The sequence below is a fragment of the Rutidosis leptorrhynchoides genome, chromosome 7 (assembly GCF_046630445.1).
Source record: "Rutidosis leptorrhynchoides isolate AG116_Rl617_1_P2 chromosome 7, CSIRO_AGI_Rlap_v1, whole genome shotgun sequence".
Classification (NCBI taxonomy): domain Eukaryota; kingdom Viridiplantae; phylum Streptophyta; class Magnoliopsida; order Asterales; family Asteraceae; genus Rutidosis; species Rutidosis leptorrhynchoides.
This window is the reverse complement of record NC_092339.1, coordinates 52,551,884-52,571,160: the sequence shown is the minus strand read 5'-3', so window position 1 is coordinate 52,571,160 and position 19,277 is coordinate 52,551,884. Positions and strand designations below refer to the sequence as shown.

Sequence of the window (19,277 nt, the reverse complement as noted above, 5' to 3'; positions counted from 1 at the left end):
CTTTTTTTTTTTGCAAATTGACTTTTTTTAGTGTTTTTTTCAGTTTTTTTTTTTTTTTTTTGTAGATTGATTTTTTTTTTAAAGCTCAATCTCCACATAGATTGAAGTTCAGTCTATGAGTTCTATGGGTTCTCTACATACTCTAGTTCTCTATAGATCATTTCACTATATATATATATATATATATATATATATATATATATTTCATAGTTTTTAATTTCATAATTTTTATGCATTTAACGCTCACCATTACACCCCTACAAAGATTAACACGATCACATAATTGTCAAAAACCCCGACACCTTTCAAAAAAACCCAATTTTGCGTCACGTCACAATTACAATAATGGGCTTGGAAACATATAGCAAACCCCCCGGGTAGAGAACGATGATCATTCGTCTACCCACACTCTTACAAGGAAACACATTTGCTTTGGTAAATCGTAAAATCCAAATAATAATAACAATGCAATTAGTAGAGCATACTCCACTTATGTGGAGTTGAGTTTTGTTGTTGTTGTTGTAATGCAATTAGTAAAGCATTCGAAAGGTTTTTTTTTTTTTCGGCGAAGAAATATAATTTTATAACAAGAACACTTCATCTAAACAATGAAGGATCAATCAAAAGATACAAAGACGGAGATTAACTCGGCCTAAAAATTGAAAGAAAAAACGACATTAGAAGCATAATAAAGCGGGATTTTGTTCCCATACATAAGAATGTAACCCGTGACAAAAGTTGAGATTCGTGGCCCATAAGAAAACTTTGAGTTTGATGTTACGTATGATAATCGAACCACACGTGTATTTGTTGTTGAAAATAAAGTCGTTTCTAGCCATCCAAATTGCACAAATCGTTGCGGGACCGATTAATTTTCAAAACTTAGGCTTTGATCCCAATGCCAAAGTACCAATCGAACGAAAACTCTTCAATTGAACCCGTGATAACCCACCTTATGATCCACCATCTAAACAATTCCGATCAAATTTTAAAAGACCATTTGCAATGCAACAAAAGGTGATTGATAGATTCGACATTATCCAAACACCACACGCACATAATGGATTGGTTCGAAGGAAGAATGTGCCTAGCAGCCGTTACCCGAGGACCCGGTCCCTATCCTCCATCTTTTCTTTTGTTTATCCGGCTGGAAAGAGAACCCTAGCAGCCGTTAACCTACTGTAATTTTTATTCTCTTTTTCTTAGTCGACTACACCATTCTTGATCTATCCTTATTTTAAAAATAATATAAAAAAGTTCAAAAGATCCACCATCAATTGTAGCATGAGCGTATGATGCTTGTTCAGCCGCCACCTACCACCTTCTTGTGCGTATGTGTATTATCCCCATTTACTACCACCTAGAACCTTTATCATGTGCACACTCTTCATAGTTACAATAGACAAATCTTTGATCCTAATTTCTTTCTGACAAAAAAATAAAAAAAAATAAAAAAAAAAATAGATCATTTCTTTTTATTTTCTATCTTTATTATTAAACCCCGAAAAAAAAGAGAATATAGTCAAAATCCTTATTTGCAGCGTTGAAGAATATTGTTATTGTCGACAAAAGTAGCATATCAAAGCGGTACTTGATCCTTAGGCATAGCAAGCCACGGCGTAAAAAAAAAAAAAAAAAAAAAAAAAAAAAAAAACGCTACGGAAAAGGAGAAGCCGTAAAGAAATCTGCAACTGCATCAACGAATACCAGTTTATTTAATGCGGCAAATAAGAGAGAAAAAAATGAGTTACTTTTGTTTTTTATTTGTTTGTGTTTTTTTTCATTATTAGCATTTTCTTCCAGTCCGAGCTTTCGCGATTTCGCCGCTCGGACTGCGGGGGAGTGTTAGACGGATTAGGTTAGGCTCAAGTCCGTTTGTCGGCTTGGGTTCATTAGGTTTTAGATGTTTAGGGTTGGTTCTTGTACTCTATAAATACCGTGTAGTATTTGTCAATAATAGGGACGGGGGTTCTACTTTCTAACAAGAACTTCACGAACGGGAATACTTTTACGAATTGATAACCAATGGAATAACATAATCTTGGAAGGAACTTTGTTACCCCAAATTACTTTTGGCCAAATAGGAAAGGTGAACATCACATTTCATGATCAAATTAATGACAGACAAGTTATGATAAATGACAGAAACCACAACATATGGACAAAATTAGTTTCTATATTAGACAAATAGATAAAAAAGTTAGTTACACATACTAATAGAAGTTTGTACAAAACTATAGAGGGGTGACTCGTCACACCAGATTCTGTAGGATTAATGTGCAAGGTACAACATAAAACTATATGGCTAAATTCTTTTGAGCCTTCGGGGTCACACACATATACACCTAGACGTCAAATTAAATATATATACATATGATGTATATTTACTACTCGACTAATGGAACAAATTAAAATGTTTGTTTTGAATTAAATTAATTAAAGTGTGATTAATTAATTTACAGATGATTATAACTTTAACAAGTTGATCAACTAGTACATTAAATTAAATGCTTGTTGCCAAATACATGTGGATTAGTTGGTGATCACTTACAAGACAAAAGAAAATGGCAAGATTAAAAAAAAAAGTAAAAAGAAAAAGAGTAATCATAACCAATACATGTGTCGGTTGTGATTTCTAATTTAATATAGATGTAGCTATTCTTTTTATTTTTGAAGTATGATATAAAAGAAGACAAAGGTGAGAGAACCAGAGAGACTTGTTTTTTTTTTCTTCTGAAAATTAAAATCTTCACACTTTAATTCTCTTCATATTTCTTTCAAGCTACTGAGATACATTACGCTTTAATTTTGGTTCCTTTTGAATAGAAAAGGAAATCACATATTGAGTATTTTTATTTGTTCATACTCTTATTATAATAATTTGATTATTATAATACGTTACTCGGGTTTTGGACTAGCATCCATTGACGATCGTTTAAAGTGTAGTGTGGACTATCCAAAGAGAAGGTCATACCTTTGATCGTAGGTTTCTCTCTGTTCATCAGTTTCTTCAAGAAAGTGTGGACTATCCAAAGAGAAGGTCATACCTTTGATCGTAGGTTTCTCTCTGTTCATCAGTTTCTTCAAGAAAGGTATATCGTTAACTCACTTTGTGAATTTATATATTTTGACAATTATTAGTGGTGTAATTGGATCTAATGGAACCGTTAATCGTGTGTATGTTTTGTAATGTAAAATAAGTTTATTTTAACTATCCGCTGCGTTAATCTCCGTTAATCTCATTGAAAAGTACACACGGTTTTCCATCAGTGGTATCAGAGCCGCTTTTACACCATTTTAATTGTCACGTGATTTTCTCAGATCTAGTTTTGTGAGATGGTAAAAAGTAAAAACTTTTTTTTTATAATTTCAACATGTTTGTTTTAAATTAAATCTCATGACGCACAAATAAGATCTGAAAAATATCACTGTTATAAATTTTGAATTTATTTATTATTGCTTGAATAATTGTTGTTTATTTCATTCCATGGTTGTACACATGCATTGTAACCATGGACAAGCCATATGTAGTTTTTAATAATGTAGTTATTAGAATTGTGATTGCACACATAGCCCATAATGCCCCGGCCTATGTATGATTGTTGTGATTGTTGATTACAGCAATATTGTGTCATGTTGATTATTTGTATTATAAGGCCATTTTGAAGCCAAAATTGTATTATATTTATTTTCTATTTTCATAGTATTGTATTTAAGTTTATTTCAATTTGTAAAAGTACTAGTTTAGTTGTATTTTCAAATTTAAATAAATGTAACAAGATGAAGATTGAAGATAAAATACAACATGCTTTTGGCTTAGAAGATGGCGAACAGGTCAAGTTGACAACAATGGCGTTTGTCAAGTTTTCACTTGATTCTTGAATCAAGTGGGAGCTACGATATTACCCTTAGTTTGACCTCTTGATCCCATGTCGGCTCATGAGATCAAGCATAGGATTTTTGGGCTAGGCTATGTGTGTGTGATGCATGGTATGGTTGTGTTTTATTTTTACGCATTTATATTTAATTGTTGATTATAATATATGCTAAATGTTTTTTGATGAAAACATCAAATAAAACTAGTAACGAGTTTCAAAGGTTAAAATTGATGATTTTAAAAAGTTAAACTCTAACGAGTTTAAAGTTAAATATTTTTTGAAACTCAAATAATATATATGAGCAACATCTTTTAAAAATGTTTTAAAATGATACACATTGTGTATTTGTTATTTTTTTTATATAAAATAAAATAACAAACTTGACGCATAAACACGATCGACATATATAAAATTGGTTAAAATGTTTTTTAACAAATTGTAGCGAATCTTGTGTGCATGCATTATTCGTTAACACAAACATTTTTAAAATACCCGTCAAATTTAAGTCATGCCATCCAATGAGCTTGCAAACACTCCTCGTTATTTTTTGATTACGGTGAGACCTAATCGAATTATAGTCACGAGGTGAATTTTCAGTTACGAGTGAGACTAGACTGAATTTCCACTGTTTCCAAATTGGACGACTTAATCGTATTCACGGTGAGACCTGAGATCGAGGCAAGGATGGGACAAACATGCCAATAGATAATAGTGATTTGTTAGACTATACATATCTCAGGGTCCCATAAAGATCTAAGAGTTGCATCTGTGATGCAATTGGTACTCGCTACCTACCAGTAGACTCTATAACTGCTAGCTGATCAACAGATGTAGTTATGGAACCTCTATGTGGATCTTAGGCTTTCGTAAATTAATTGTTTTTAAATATATTAAAACTTGGGTAATTAATTTATTAAAGTACAATATCGAAAATACTAAAATTGAATCTTGTTCTCTTGTAGATGTCAAACAATCAAAACGTAAACCAAATCAACCTCCGTTCTTTGTTGGAGAAGGAGAAACTTAATGGTTCAAACTTTCTCGATTGGCACCGCAACCTGAGAATTGTTCTCAAATTTGAAGGGAAGTTGAACAAATTTGAAGAACCCTTACCCGAAGCTCCTCCTGAGACAGCTACTGCTGCTCAAAAGAATGCTTATCAGAAGTTGTTTGATGAGCAAGAGAAGATAGCTTTAATCATGCTTGCTAGTATGACTTCTGACCTCCAAAAGGAAATGGAAGATCGTACAGCATATGATATGATGACTGAGCTGAAAAATATGTTTCAGAAACAGGCTAGTCAAGAGTTATATGAAACTTATAAGCTTCTTCAAACATGCAAAATGGAGGAGGGTCAATCAGTGAGTTCTTATGTCTTAAAAATGAAAAGCTACATTGACCGATTGGAAAAACTTGGAACTACCTTGCCGCCTAACTTGGCCGTGAACACGGTTTTGGTTTCACTACCAAAATCGTATCACCAATTTGTGATGAATTACAATATGCAAGGTTGGGAGAAATCTCTGGCAGAGGTGCACTCGATGCTCAAAACTGCTGAACAGGATATTCCATATAAGGTTTCCAATCCAGGTGTCCTTATGATTAGGGAAGGTAGAGTGAGAAAGAATAAGCCAAAAACTTGGGGAAAAGGAAAAGGCAAGTCAATTGCTAAGAAAAAGATTCCACCACCTCCCAAGAAATAAAACCCATCGAAAGACGCCGAATGTTTTCACTGTGGAAAAGTTGGCCACTGGAGGAGGAACTGTCCTTCCTACCTATCTGAGTTGAGAAAAGGCAAAGCTGGCCAGACTAGCAAATCAGGTATATTTCATATACAGTTATATACTTTTTCTAGTGATTCCTGGATTTTTGATACTGGTTGTGGTACTCACATCTGTAACAATATGCAGGGAATGAGAAGAAGTAAGAGACTGAAGAACAACACACTAGACTTAAGAGTGGGCAATGGGGCTCGAGCTGCAGTCGAAGCTATTGGCACCTATGAGCTTACTCTACCTAGTGGTCTTATTGTTTTGTTGGAACAATGTCATTATGCTCCTAGTATTACGAGCAATGTAATTTCAGTTTCTCTTTTGAAAAATGTTGGTTTTGAACTTACATTTACGCACTTTGGTATTTCAGTTTCTAAGAATAATGTATTTTATTTTAATGCTATTCCACGTGATGGTATTTTTGAAATTGATATGCATGGTGTAATTTCAAATAATAATTCTGTATATACATGTACTGCCAAACGAGTCAAGAAAGACTTGAATAATACCTATCTATGGCATTGTCGTCTTGGTCATATAAACAAACAACGCATTTCAAAACTCCAATCTGATGGGATTTTGGAATCAACTGGCTCTGAGTCATTTGATGTATGCGAGTCATGTTTATGTGGAAAGATGACAAAGGCTCCTTTCTCCGGTTTAGGTGAAAGAGCTAAAGATCTTTTAGGACTAATACATACGGATGTATGTGGCCCTTTTAGAACTATGTCTAGAAATGGTGAAACATACTTCGTTACATTTACTGATGATTATAGTAGATATGGTTATGTTTACTTGCTGAAACATAAACATGAAGTTTTTGAAACGTTCAAAATCTTCCAAAATGAAGTAGAGAATCAACTTGAAAAGACCATTAAAGCCCTTCGTTCTGATCGGGGAGGGGAATATATGAGTCAAGAGTTTTTGGACCACCTGAAGAATTGTGGGATTGTCTCACAATTCACTCCACCTTATACACCACAGCACAATGGTGTGTCGGAGCGTAGGAATCGAACTTTACTTGATATGGTTCGATCTATGATGAGTCTAACTACTCTACCGATGTCTTTTTGGGGTTATGCATTAGAGTCTGCTGCACGCATACTCAATATGGTTCCAACCAAGAAGGTAGATAAGACACCATATGAGTTATGGCACGGAAAGAGTCCTAAGTTGTCTTATTTGAAAGTCTGGGGTTGTGAAGCGTATGTGAAACGTGACACTTCAAACAAGTTAGAACCCAGAGGTATCAAATGTCACTTTGTGGGATACCCAAAGGAAACAATGGGTTACTACTTTTACTACCAAGCTGAAAACAAAGTGTTTACTGCTCGGTTTGCTGAATTCTTTGAAAGAGATCTTCTCTTACAAGAAGTCAGTGGGAGTAAAGTAGATCTTGAAGAAATTCAAGAATCACAAGGTAACATACCTTTTGAATGCACTAGTTATCCACACGTTGAAGCTGAGCACATTGTTGATGAGCCAGAACGTGTTGCACCTATAATTCGTAGATCTAGTAGAACTCCTCATCGACCTGAGAAGTTAAATCTTCTAATTAATTCAGATGAATCTCATCTAGGGGATTATGATGAACCCTCTAGCTACCGTGAGGCCATATCAGGTTTAGAATCTGAAAAATGGGGAGATGCTATGAATACAGAGATGCAGTCCATGAAAGAAAATCAAGTATGGGACTTGATTGATCTTCCACCCAATTGTAAACCAGTTGGGTGTAAATGGGTCTACAAGAAAAAGGCTGACATGGACGCTAATGTAAACACTTTTAAGGCTCGATTGGTGGCAAAAGGTTATACTCAAACTCAAGGAATTGATTATGAGGAAACTTATTCACCAGTCGCGAGCATTAAGTCAATTAGGATACTTATTGCCATAGCAGCTTTTCATAATTATGAAATATGGCAAATGGATGTGAAAACCGCTTTCCTAAATGGCGACCTAAGTGAGGACGTATATATGGTTCAGCCGGAAGGGTTTGTAAATCCAAAGCATCCTAATAAAGCATGCAAGCTTCTAAAATCCATTTATGGATTAAAGCAAGCATCCAGGAGCTGGAATCTTAAGTTTGATCAGAAAATCAAAGAGTTTGGTTTTTCTCAAAACCAAGATGAGCCATGTGTTTACATTAGAGCTAGTGGGAGCAAAGTTGTCTTCTTGATCTTGTATGTTGATGACATACTACTTATTGGAAATGACATTCCAACTTTGCAAGATGTCAAATCTTGGCTTGGAAAATGTTTTGCCATGAAAGATCTTGGAGAAGCTAAGTATATTTTAGGAATCAGGATCTATAGAAATAGATCCAAAAGGCTTATTGGTTTGAGTCAAAGTACATACATTGACAAAATCTTACGAAGATTTAACATGCAAAACTCCAAGCGCGGAGCATTGCCCATGCAAAAGGGCATAACCTTGAGCAAGTCTCAAAGTCCTATCACACCTAATGAGATAAGACGAATGAAATGTGTTCCTTATGCTTCGGCTATAGGATCCATTATGTATGCTATGTTATGTACTAGACCTGATGTCTCGTTAGCTTTGAGTTTGACGAGTCGTTATCAACAGAATCCAGGTGAAGAACATTGGATTACTGTTAAGAGCATTCTTAAGTATTTGCGGAGAACTAAAGATATGTTCTTGGTTTACGGTGGTTTGGAAGAAGAGTTGAGTATTAGATGTTATACATATGCTAGCTTCCAAACTGATCGAGATGATTCCCGATCCCAGTCAGGGTATGTCTTTGTCATGAATGGCGGGGCAGTTGATTGGAGAAGCTCAAAGCAGACCACAGTTGCACAGTCTACAACGGAAGCAGAATACATTGCTGCCTCAGAAGCTGCTCAAGAAGCTGTCTGGATTAGGAAGTTTATTGCTGAACTCGGAGTAGTTCCCAGCATTGAATCCCCTATGGAAATGTACTGTGATAATTCAAGTGCTATTATACTTGCGAAAGAATCACGTGTACGTAAAGGTAGCAGACACATTCTTCGAAAGTTTGACTACATTCAAGAAGTCGTTGAGAGGAATGATATTAGTATTCTTAAGGTTCATACAGATGATAATGTGGCTGACCCGTTCACGAAGCCCATGACACACAACAAGCATGATGATCATGCTAGTAGTATTGGACTTCGTTATGCTGCTGATCTTTTTAATTTGTAATTTAGTATTTGGATATTTTTGGAACATTAAACAGTTTTATCATAATGAATTGATATATTGATGGTATGATCATTTTCATTTATATCACTATGTTCTATATTAGCATGTTTAATCCATGAGTAATTGTTGATTATTCAAAATCTCCATAATCGATCATGTTATGGGAATAACATGAATTAAGATTAATATGAAGTTTTGGTTTATATTTATTGATGATAAATAGTTAACTTGTAGAGACCAAAATTCATATGTATTCATTGATGATGAATATTGGAATGACCCAACCGAGATATCACTACATGGATGGTTGTCAGTAGTGAATCTTTTAGTGATTATGTTTTTATGTCCTTAGACTTGAGATGCACGCCGGTTTTGATGTGTGAAATATTGTACTTTGATATGGTTAAATGTTGTCCTGAATAAGGCTGTAATAAAGGCCATTATTGGGTATAATGTAAAGCTCGTGAGAGACACGTGTATGCAATATAGGATTTGTTCCTCCAAAGTGTTTGGAGTTAGATACTTTTGAGCTCCTCGATGAATGAATGGGATATTTGTGTGGCCGCACCCAGATGTAATTAAGATGATACTTAATTAATTTGGCGATCTAATTCAGTTCTAAGATTGAGAAACAAAATTATTAAACAAATGAGAATGACCGATGATCCATATCTCTAGTTTAACTAAAGTATCTGAAACAAAAGGACGAATGACTTTTAACACTTACCATAAGCAGTTCCGAGAAACTACCCTCACATGAATTTAGGGACAATGGCCTGTTGCTAGATGGTATCCATTGTTTGTATAGTTACTTGGTGTTGTACCATGCACAAGTGGGAGTCTGTAGGATTAATGTGCAAGGTACAACATAAAACTATATGGCTAAATTCTTTTGAGCCTTCGGGGTCACACACATATACACCTAGACGTCAAATTAAATATATATACATATGATGTATATTTACTACTCGACTAATGGAACAAATTAAAATGTTTGTTTTGAATTAAATTAATTAAAGTGTGATTAATTAATTTACAGATGATTATAACTTTAACAAGTTGATCAACTAGTACATTAAATTAAATGCTTGTTGCCAAATAAATGTGGATTAGTTGGTGATCACTTACAAGACAAAAGAAAATGGCAAGATTAAAAAAAAAAAAAAGTAAAAAGAAAAAGAGTAATCATAACCAATACATGTGTCGGTTGTGATTTCTAATTTAATATAGATGTAGCTATTCTTTTTATTTTTGAAGTATGATATAAAAGAAGACAAAGGTGAGAGAACCAGAGAGACTTGTTTTTTTTTCTTCTGAAAATTAAAATCTTCACACTTTAATTCTCTTCATATTTCTTTCAAGCTACTGAGATACATTACGCTTTAATTTTGGTTCCTTTTGAATAGAAAAGGAAATCACATATTGAGTATTTTTATTTGTTCATACTCTTATTATAATAATTTGATTATTATAATACGTTACTCGGGTTTTGGACTAGCATCCATTGACGATCGTTTGAAGTGTAGTGTGGACTATCCAAAGAGAAGGTCATACCTTTGATCGTAGGTTTCTCTCTGTTCATCAGTTTCTTCAAGAAAGTGTGGACTATCCAAAGAGAAGGTCATACCTTTGATCGTAGGTTTCTCTCTGTTCATCAGTTTCTTCAAGAAAGGTATATCGTTAACTCACTTTGTGAATTTATATATTTTGACAATTATTAGTGGTGTAATTGGATCTAATGGAACCGTTAATCGTGTGTATGTTTTGTAATGTAAAATAAGTTTATTTTAACTATCCGCTGCGTTAATCTCCGTTAATCTCATTGAAAAGTACACACGGTTTTCCATCAGATTCCTCATTGTACAAAAGTTTCATCATTTAATGAAACTTTCACGAAACAAAAAACTATTACTATATCAGTTTCCAAATTTACCTTCTTTTTTTTTTTTTTTTTTTTTTGGTTTTTTTAGCCAAAAAGTTTCAGATCCGAAGGCACTAGTAGTTATTCTGGGTTCATGAATCTCCCTAGCCGTTGAACCATTTGGGTGCAACCAATTCCCATATGTACCCAAGGAGTCAACTAACAGCATTGTAACACCAACTCAAATACAAATGAATGCATCTAATGATTTGAATAAAAACGAGGTAGTAGGCTAGCTGTCTACGTAACAATTACACTTGGGACAACTTTCAACCCGTTTTCTTTTGTATTCAATTTTAATATATATTTTTTTTTGAAAGGCAATATAACATTATATATAAATAAAAAAACTAGCAAGTTGCTAGGCATTACAACGATTATACAAAGAGAACGATAAAGTGACCCAATAAGCCTACACGAGTACACGACTATTAAGATCTCATACATATCAATGTGCCAACACGACGACCCTAAAACCTCTAACACGACTGATCCCTAAACACTACCAACACTCAAAACTTCCAACCAATTAGTCAATAATCCAAAGCGACCCACGAAAGCCACGACCAACACGATAGCGAAAAAGCACCAATAAATCCGAAAGAAAGCTCCAACAATCAAAGCATTAACTCTATCATCCAAGCCCAATATAAGTCATTACCATAAAGAGGCAACACCCGGTAAAATGCACGGTAAAGGGAACGACCCCGAACACAACGACCAAAATCCATGAAATCTCTGCTAACAAGGACCATACAAACAAACCGAGTGGTGATAATGATATACATAGGTATGGATGATGAAGAAAATACCTTGATTGTAATTCCCACCTCTGAACCTTTAACCACACCATAAAATGGAATAAGCACAACAAGAACTCCTAACACAATGACATCAATTAATGAACTGATATGAGGAGATTACAAACTTAGTTGACAAATTTCTAAGCTCTGAAATTGCAATATCGGACACGGTTTTGCTCGACAATTAGGTTGAACCTCAACCCGTTGATGTAGCCAAGGTCCAATATAAGGGCATGGATACAGCGCATATCACATAAAACTTTCCAGCCACTGAAAATTTCACAACAACCACGAAGAAAGCATCCGAAAATCTCACGACAACCACCGAAAATCTCACCGACAACCACCAATAAAAACACCCGAAAACCACTAAAAAACTCCCGACAACCACGAAGAAAACTCCCGACAACCACAACCACCGAAAAATTCCAACTATCACGAGCCGAAACTATGAAACTTACACGAACCTCAGCCGGAATATCACTATTAGCTCTGAATCCACGCAACCGTTATCCTGTTAAACGTTTTAAAACCACCGACTAACTCCTATCGAAAGCTTAAATCTTAGATCTAAACAGCGACACCACTAGCTAAAAAAAGTCTTGTCGAGCTTATGTAGTACTACTACACATGAAGGAAGTAGGATCGATGACACGAAACCAATAACCTCTCGAAGAACTCCGATGCAAAGTAGAACTTAACCTAAGATCGGAGCCCACGCGAACATTCGATCTAAAACCCAAAAAAATGAAGCAACGAAAAAGATGAAAGAATCTATAAGAGAGTTGGGTAACAGGGAGAGCTCTCCGGACTGCTGGACAAAGCCGACGTCCGGAGAGAAGTAAAAGTACTGGTGGCGGCTGCTATAAAATTAGGGTTAAAAAGGAAGATTCAATTTTAATATTTAATTAATTTACTCACCGGAAGACTACAAGTATCTTTAATCACACAAATAATGACAGCAAAAATGATCTTATGAAATGTTATTTGTAATATGAAACCTACCAAGCCACAGGAAGCAAACTTGACTAAGTTAGATCACAGCTCCTGTATGTTTTGAGTTCTGGGAACGTATATTTAAGATCTGATATCTGAAACAAAAACATTTTTTTTAATAAATATATAAAATATAAGATATTTATTACTATTACTTACACATTCACTCTATATATTTATATATGGAACAATCGGTCTTGAAACAGGGGCGGTTTTTAATGGGGACAGGCGGGGGCAGCCGCCCCCGGTGGATTTGCAATTTTCAGTGTAAAATTTTTGAATTTTTCGACTTTGGCCCAGTGGATTTTTTTTTTTTGCCCCAAAACCTATATATTTTGCCCCAAAACCTTTAAATTTTGCCCAAAAATCTCCAAATTTTACCCCAAAACCTTCAAATTTTGTCCACAAATGTTAAAATTTTGCCCCAAAACCTCCTTAATTTGCTTAAAAACCTCAATTTTTTGCCCCAAAATCTCCATATTTTGCCCAAAAAATTGTCACGGTTTTTAATTTTTTTTTTGCCCCCGGTGACTTGAAATCCTGGTACCGCCACTGTCTTGAAAAGTTTTTCATGCAATCCATAATTGCATCCACTTATCGCGTATATGGATATACATCATCAAGAACTGAACAATAATATGCAAGTACAATATAATTAGTAGTGATATGTAATGCATAAGTAACAAATAGAAAATAATAATTGTTGCTAAATTTCTTGCCTTATTTGCCAGAGTTTCGCGTTGAAACGAAGATGCACGTTCAAAATATTCGAATGCTAGAAGGCCTGAAGGGTTTCTTATCTTTGAGCACAGGTTTATTAAATCTGAGGGCAATATAATCAATGTGTTTTCTGGACCTGGGTCACAAACAACGGCTGCACCAGCCTCATAGCTGTCATCACTGCTAGTTGCTCTAGACGACTCGTAGTCACTTGCGGGGGAAGCAAATTTTTTCTCTTCGTTTTTTGAAAAAATTTTGTTCACGAACATTATATATTGGATGAAATATGAACATTTAAAAAAGACACTTTTTGATAAATGTTTTTTTTTTTGCGGGAAAACGCTCGAATGAATAATATATAACAATTATCGTGTTTTTTTGTGCGTATTTTGAGGGTTTAGAAATTAGGGTTTAGATATTAGGGTTTAGAAATTAAGGCTTAGATATTAGGGTTTAGGGTTTAGATTTAGGATTTAGATTGAGTTTTTAATACGAACTGTTTAGAGTTTAGGGCTTAGGGACTAAACTCAAAACACTAAACCCTAAACCCTAAACTCTAATTCGGGCTAAATTTTGACAAAAAGTATTTCACAAAACATGAAGAAAAAAAAAAACGTTCGAAGATTAACATTCTTCACGATTAATATTATCTTGAATGTTATTTTTGTCGATCGTTTTCCTGCCTAAGTAATAACATTCATCACGAAGTGTCTTTTTTTAATGTTCATATTTTCGTGCGATCTTGATGACTGAAAAAATCGAAAAAAACCAAAAAAAATTTTAAAAGAATTTTACTTCACCACTTTCTCCAAATTGGTTACTTCCCTATTAATCCTACCCCTATATATATAACACGAGCTGAGTTTTAGAATTATTATTAATCACCTTTATTCATACAGGATTACTATCCTCTTACTATTAATCCGAACATTGCACCTAAATGAGTAGCAACACAAGCAATCTTTCTTCACACCCGAACCCGTGTAGGTAGATTATGTCGTGTTGATGTAATGATTTGTTGTAGCATTTATCATGGTTATAGATTTCTTGATTTTTTTTTTATTATTATTATTATTATTATTATTATTATTATTATTATTATTATTATTATTATTATTATTATTATTATTATTATTATTATTATTATTATTATTATTATTATTATTATTATTATTATTATTATTATTATTATTATTATTATTATTATTATTATTATTATTATTATTATTATTATTATTATTATTATTATTATTATTATTATTATTATTATTATTATTATTATTATTATTATTATTATTATTATTATTATTATTATTATTATTATTATTATTATTATTATTATTATTATTATTATTATTATTATTATTATTATTATTATTATTATTATTATTATTATTATTATTATTATTATTATTATTATTATTATTATTATTATTATTATTATTATTATTATTATTATTATTATTATTATTATTATTATTATTATTATTATTATTATTATTATTATTATTATTATTATTATTATTATTATTATTATTATTATTATTATTATTATTATTATTATTATTATTATTATTATTATTATTATTATTATTATTATTATTATTATTATTATTATTATTATTATTATTATTATTATTATTATTATTATTATTATTATTATTATTATTATTATTATTATTATTATTATTATTATTATTATTATTATTATTATTATTATTATTATTATTATTATTATTATTATTATTATTATTATTATTATTATTATTATTATTATTATTATTATTATTATTATTATTATTATTATTATTATTATTATTATTATTATTATTATTATTATTATTATTATTATTATTATTATTATTATTATTATTATTATTATTATTATTATTATTATTATTATTATTATTATTATTATTATTATTATTATTATTATTATTATTATTATTATTATTATTATTATTATTATTATTATTATTATTATTATTATTATTATTATCTGTATTTCGATTAACTGTGAAGAAACACAGGTTCTTATGGGTCGCGTTTTGAAGAAACGCATGTTCTTATGGGTAGCTTGTATACATGGGCAAATTATAATTATGGCTAAAGATTAACCAACAATAAATACAAAACTACAATTAAATAAATTAAAACTGACTGATTAACATATCATCTCATAAAAACCAATTATAAAACACCATGAACTAATATCACATCATCAACGCATAAAAATTCTGCAAATACCCAAAATACCATAACCAAATCACAAAAAGTTAAACTATTCAAACCGCGTAGTTATTGCTAAGTTCTCGTAATTTACCTACACAAGTTCAAAATATCTGCAGATATACCTTTGGATATTGCACTTTTGAATTGTTATCATCATTCATCATGATAAAAATAAATAATAGATCTTGACCAACTTGGCTAAAAGAAAACAATGTAAACCAGAGAACGCAAGAAGTATAAGCGTTGAAGCACAAGGTACACGTCCTCCTTATGCTGGGAGATTATCCAAAGAATACCAATTGTATCCGCATCCATTTTCTGGCCGCCCAATACCTTCTTGCTGATGTGGCTGTATATAAAAAGAAATCAACATTCCGTAAGACTAGGGTTTACGATCATGCAGTTAAACTAAGTTGTCCAAATTTAAGTACAAATAAACTACATATGGATATTTCAACGCGCTAATGCCATCGGTAGGATTTATATTTTTTAATCAAACCGGTCAAATGGGTAAAAAATAAAACATAATCAGTCAAACAAGTTGATAGTTGATGAAAGTGTACATTAAATGGAAGCATGCATACAACTATCTAAATTGCTTAACTTGATAGCATGGAATCATTACGAACCTGTGTGAAGATTGCGGCTAGATCATCTGAACCATATTCTTCAGGACAAAACGTTTGACTAGACATCCGATAATCAACGTTTCCATCCCTAATCCATGAAGGGTTAAGATCTACGTGGGTCCCACTACCTTCTTCATAATTAACATTTCCCGCTCTTGGCCATGAAGAACTATCAGCAACTTGGGTCCCAATATTGTCCCCAGTCAAGAAAATTCCGTTACTACCTCCTGTCATTTGACTCGAAGTGTAGTTATGTTGAAGTACATTTAATCTTTCTTGAATATTATTTGTATATTGAAACGGGTGGGCGGTCAAATCCATACCTTGTGGGGCCCAATCATGTGATTTGATGTGATTTACATTGTTTGCAAAACTGTAGCTTGGAACAAACCTATCTATCGAATTTGTCAAAATTCCTGAACTACCCATGGCAGTTGTAGACTCGGTCCTGTGATTGGCTGAAAAATCCACAATAGAGGATGTATGTGATACTGCCTGATTGTCACTCACAACAGGTTGTCTCATAGCATTACTTTGACTTTGACTTTGACTTTGACCGATCATTGGTATCAGAGTTTGACTACTCATGCCTGATAAAGAACGTTGCAAAGTCGGCTCCATAGTTACGGGAACCCCATGAAGCAAATTTGTCTGGTTGCTGATATTACCATTTTGTCCCTGCCAGTTCTGGGTGGGCCCGTTTCTCATTTTGGGATTCTCAAAGCTAAATATGTTTCTTTGATTAGCCAGTGGCATAGAAACAGGAGAGTTCAAGTTACTTGACCCGTAACCTATGTTTGGGTTATCCATAAATGAGCTGTTAATCCCGCCTGATTGTTGGGACCCGCTGAGACTTCTAAGATAATTCCGATATTTCTGCAACAAATTTATATTGGCATTTTTAAAGCATATACAGGAAGAAGTCATCAACAAGCAACATCAAGGACAAAACTGGAAATAAACAACAATAAAATCAACCAAATTCAATACACATTTTTTAACCATGGTTTTAACCGACGACTAATCCATAATATTATAATATAATATTAAATGTAATATAATTGATTGATGATTGATGCATTAACTTACATATGTTTACAATGACTTACTATTAGATACAATATCCAATATATCTTAGGAAAAAAAGTTAAGAGTTATAAGCATTTAAGTACACTTTGGGTGAGTTTTGACCCGTTCCATTATTTAACTAGAGTATACCTGAAGACGGCTGGCTACATTTTCTCGTGTTAGTCCAGGAACATTCATGACCTCGAGAATTTTCTTCGGGACAGCATCTGCGTGGATACAATATTCAACAACGTAAAGGATAAGTTGGTAATTTAGTAATCAGGCATTAAGACGATCTTAATGTATAAAGAAAATGATCAGAGAATTTTATATACTTTCAATTCCAAGCTGACAAACGGCTGCAACAAACTGTTCATGAAGTTCTCGGTTCCAAGCAACACGAGGCTTTTTCAAAGAAGAAGAATCATCTCTTTCGTTTGTTTCTTCCTCATCTTCTTTCCTTTTCTTTGTAATTTTACCATTTTGCCCTTCATTTGCAGAAGATGACTCAGGATCTTTCTCATGTGATTTCTGCTCGATATCTTTCCATTCATGTTTCTTTTTTCTAATCACATGCTGCCAGATGTTACGTAATGCCTCTATACGCACGGGCTTTATTAGATAATCACATGCACCGTGAGTAACGCCCTTCATTACTACACTCTTGCTGTCATCAGCTGACATCACTGATATATATATAATCATGATGTAGTTAGTTAAATTACCTTGTCGTTGATAAAATGTAGTGTATGTGGCGAAATGTATATATTTACTATTATACGGGTCAAAATGAACTCAGACCAGTAATTTTACAAATGTCGGTGTGTGTGATCCAAATTCTTGCTGTCCAAATTTTTATTACTTCTTTTCTATAAATATAATTAGGGTGCAAATTGACTATAAAACTAATATAGTTTCAATAATAAGTTTATATATATTTTTTTAAAATGATCTAAGACTGTTAATGCGTTCAAATAATACGTTGGATAAGTTTTGGATCCTTTGATGCTTTTCTCCTTAGGTAATTTGGTTACCTATACAGCTTGTTAGACATAAAATACCGGGTCCATTAATACATAATTGGGTCGATTGTGCCACCTCTACAATGTTGCAAAAACTCTCATTCATCTGCACATGCGATGTAAATGGACTCATGATCCGAAACCAATCACAATTTGCAAACAATGATCATGATGCATATATCACTTGCTGGTCTCAATCAGAGACAATAAATCATGTATATGAATACTTATACATCACAAATTAGAAATCAACAAAAAGTCAAACAAAAAAGTGGTTGACTTACTTATAACAGGAAGGTCCATTTCAAGTCCAATGTGTGCAAGAAGTTTAAATCCATCCATGTCAGGCATATGAACATCACTAATTACCACATCATACACATTTTTATTTTCCCTCAATAATGATAAAGCAACCTCAGCTCTGTTGCATTTAGTCACTGAAAAAAGATATTAAAATGAATACATAAATAATAGAATAAAAACCATTGGGTCAGTTACTACAAGGCATGCATATTTTATATGTTCTTATGTACACGAACTAAAGTCAATAAACTGAAAACAAATAACAATTTTCAGTTGGGATGATTCACAAGTCAGTGAGGATTTTATACAAACAGTTGGTGTGTGTACCTTGATATTTGCAGTTTGTTAACATCCTCCCTAAAATCGTTAGACAAACAGAGTCATCATCGACAGCAAGCACGCGTAAACCATCCGGAAACTGATCGGCGACATTACGATCGACGGCGCCGGAGGATTTCCGAGAAGCACCACTTGAACTAGACATCATCACCTGTTAATGAATAGCCAAAAAAAAATAAAACTCCGTAAATATATATAGAACAGGGTATGTTTTGACTTTTAGAGAGAAAAATGGGGGATTATAATTGGTGGATTTGAGATTTATATTTGGACAAGATTTTTTTCTTTAATGCCTCAAAATTTTTGACGCTTTGTATTTTTGTCAAATTTATTGTAAAACTAGTTCAGTGACCCGTGAAAACACGAGTTTAATATTATTAACATTTCAGCAACTTTTATGGATAAGGAAATCTG

General features: G+C 32.9%; 1 protein-coding gene across 3 annotated transcripts; it reads right to left on the bottom strand.

Annotated features, from left to right (window-relative positions):
- Window positions 1-15,491: 15,491 nt before the first annotated feature.
- LOC139857081 (two-component response regulator ARR2-like) lies at window positions 15,492-19,044 on the bottom strand. 3 transcript variants are annotated; one of them, XM_071845799.1, is made up of 7 exons: window positions 18,852-19,044; window positions 18,506-18,658; window positions 17,535-17,885; window positions 17,350-17,426; window positions 16,455-17,007; window positions 16,132-16,358; window positions 15,492-15,851 (listed from the first exon to the last, which is right to left on the bottom strand). In XM_071845799.1, exons 1-7 carry the CDS (start codon window positions 19,009-19,011, stop codon window positions 15,771-15,773), a joined length of 1,602 nt encoding a protein of 533 aa, XP_071701900.1. In that variant the 5' UTR covers window positions 19,012-19,044; the 3' UTR covers window positions 15,492-15,770. The 3 variants fall into 3 exon arrangements, with proteins under 3 accessions (XP_071701900.1, XP_071701899.1, XP_071701901.1); XM_071845798.1 differs by having other exon boundaries at window positions 16,132-17,007; XM_071845800.1 differs by lacking the exon at window positions 18,852-19,044 and having other exon boundaries at window positions 16,132-17,007; window positions 17,535-18,327; window positions 18,506-18,644.
- Between the last annotated feature and the right edge of the window lie 233 nt (window positions 19,045-19,277).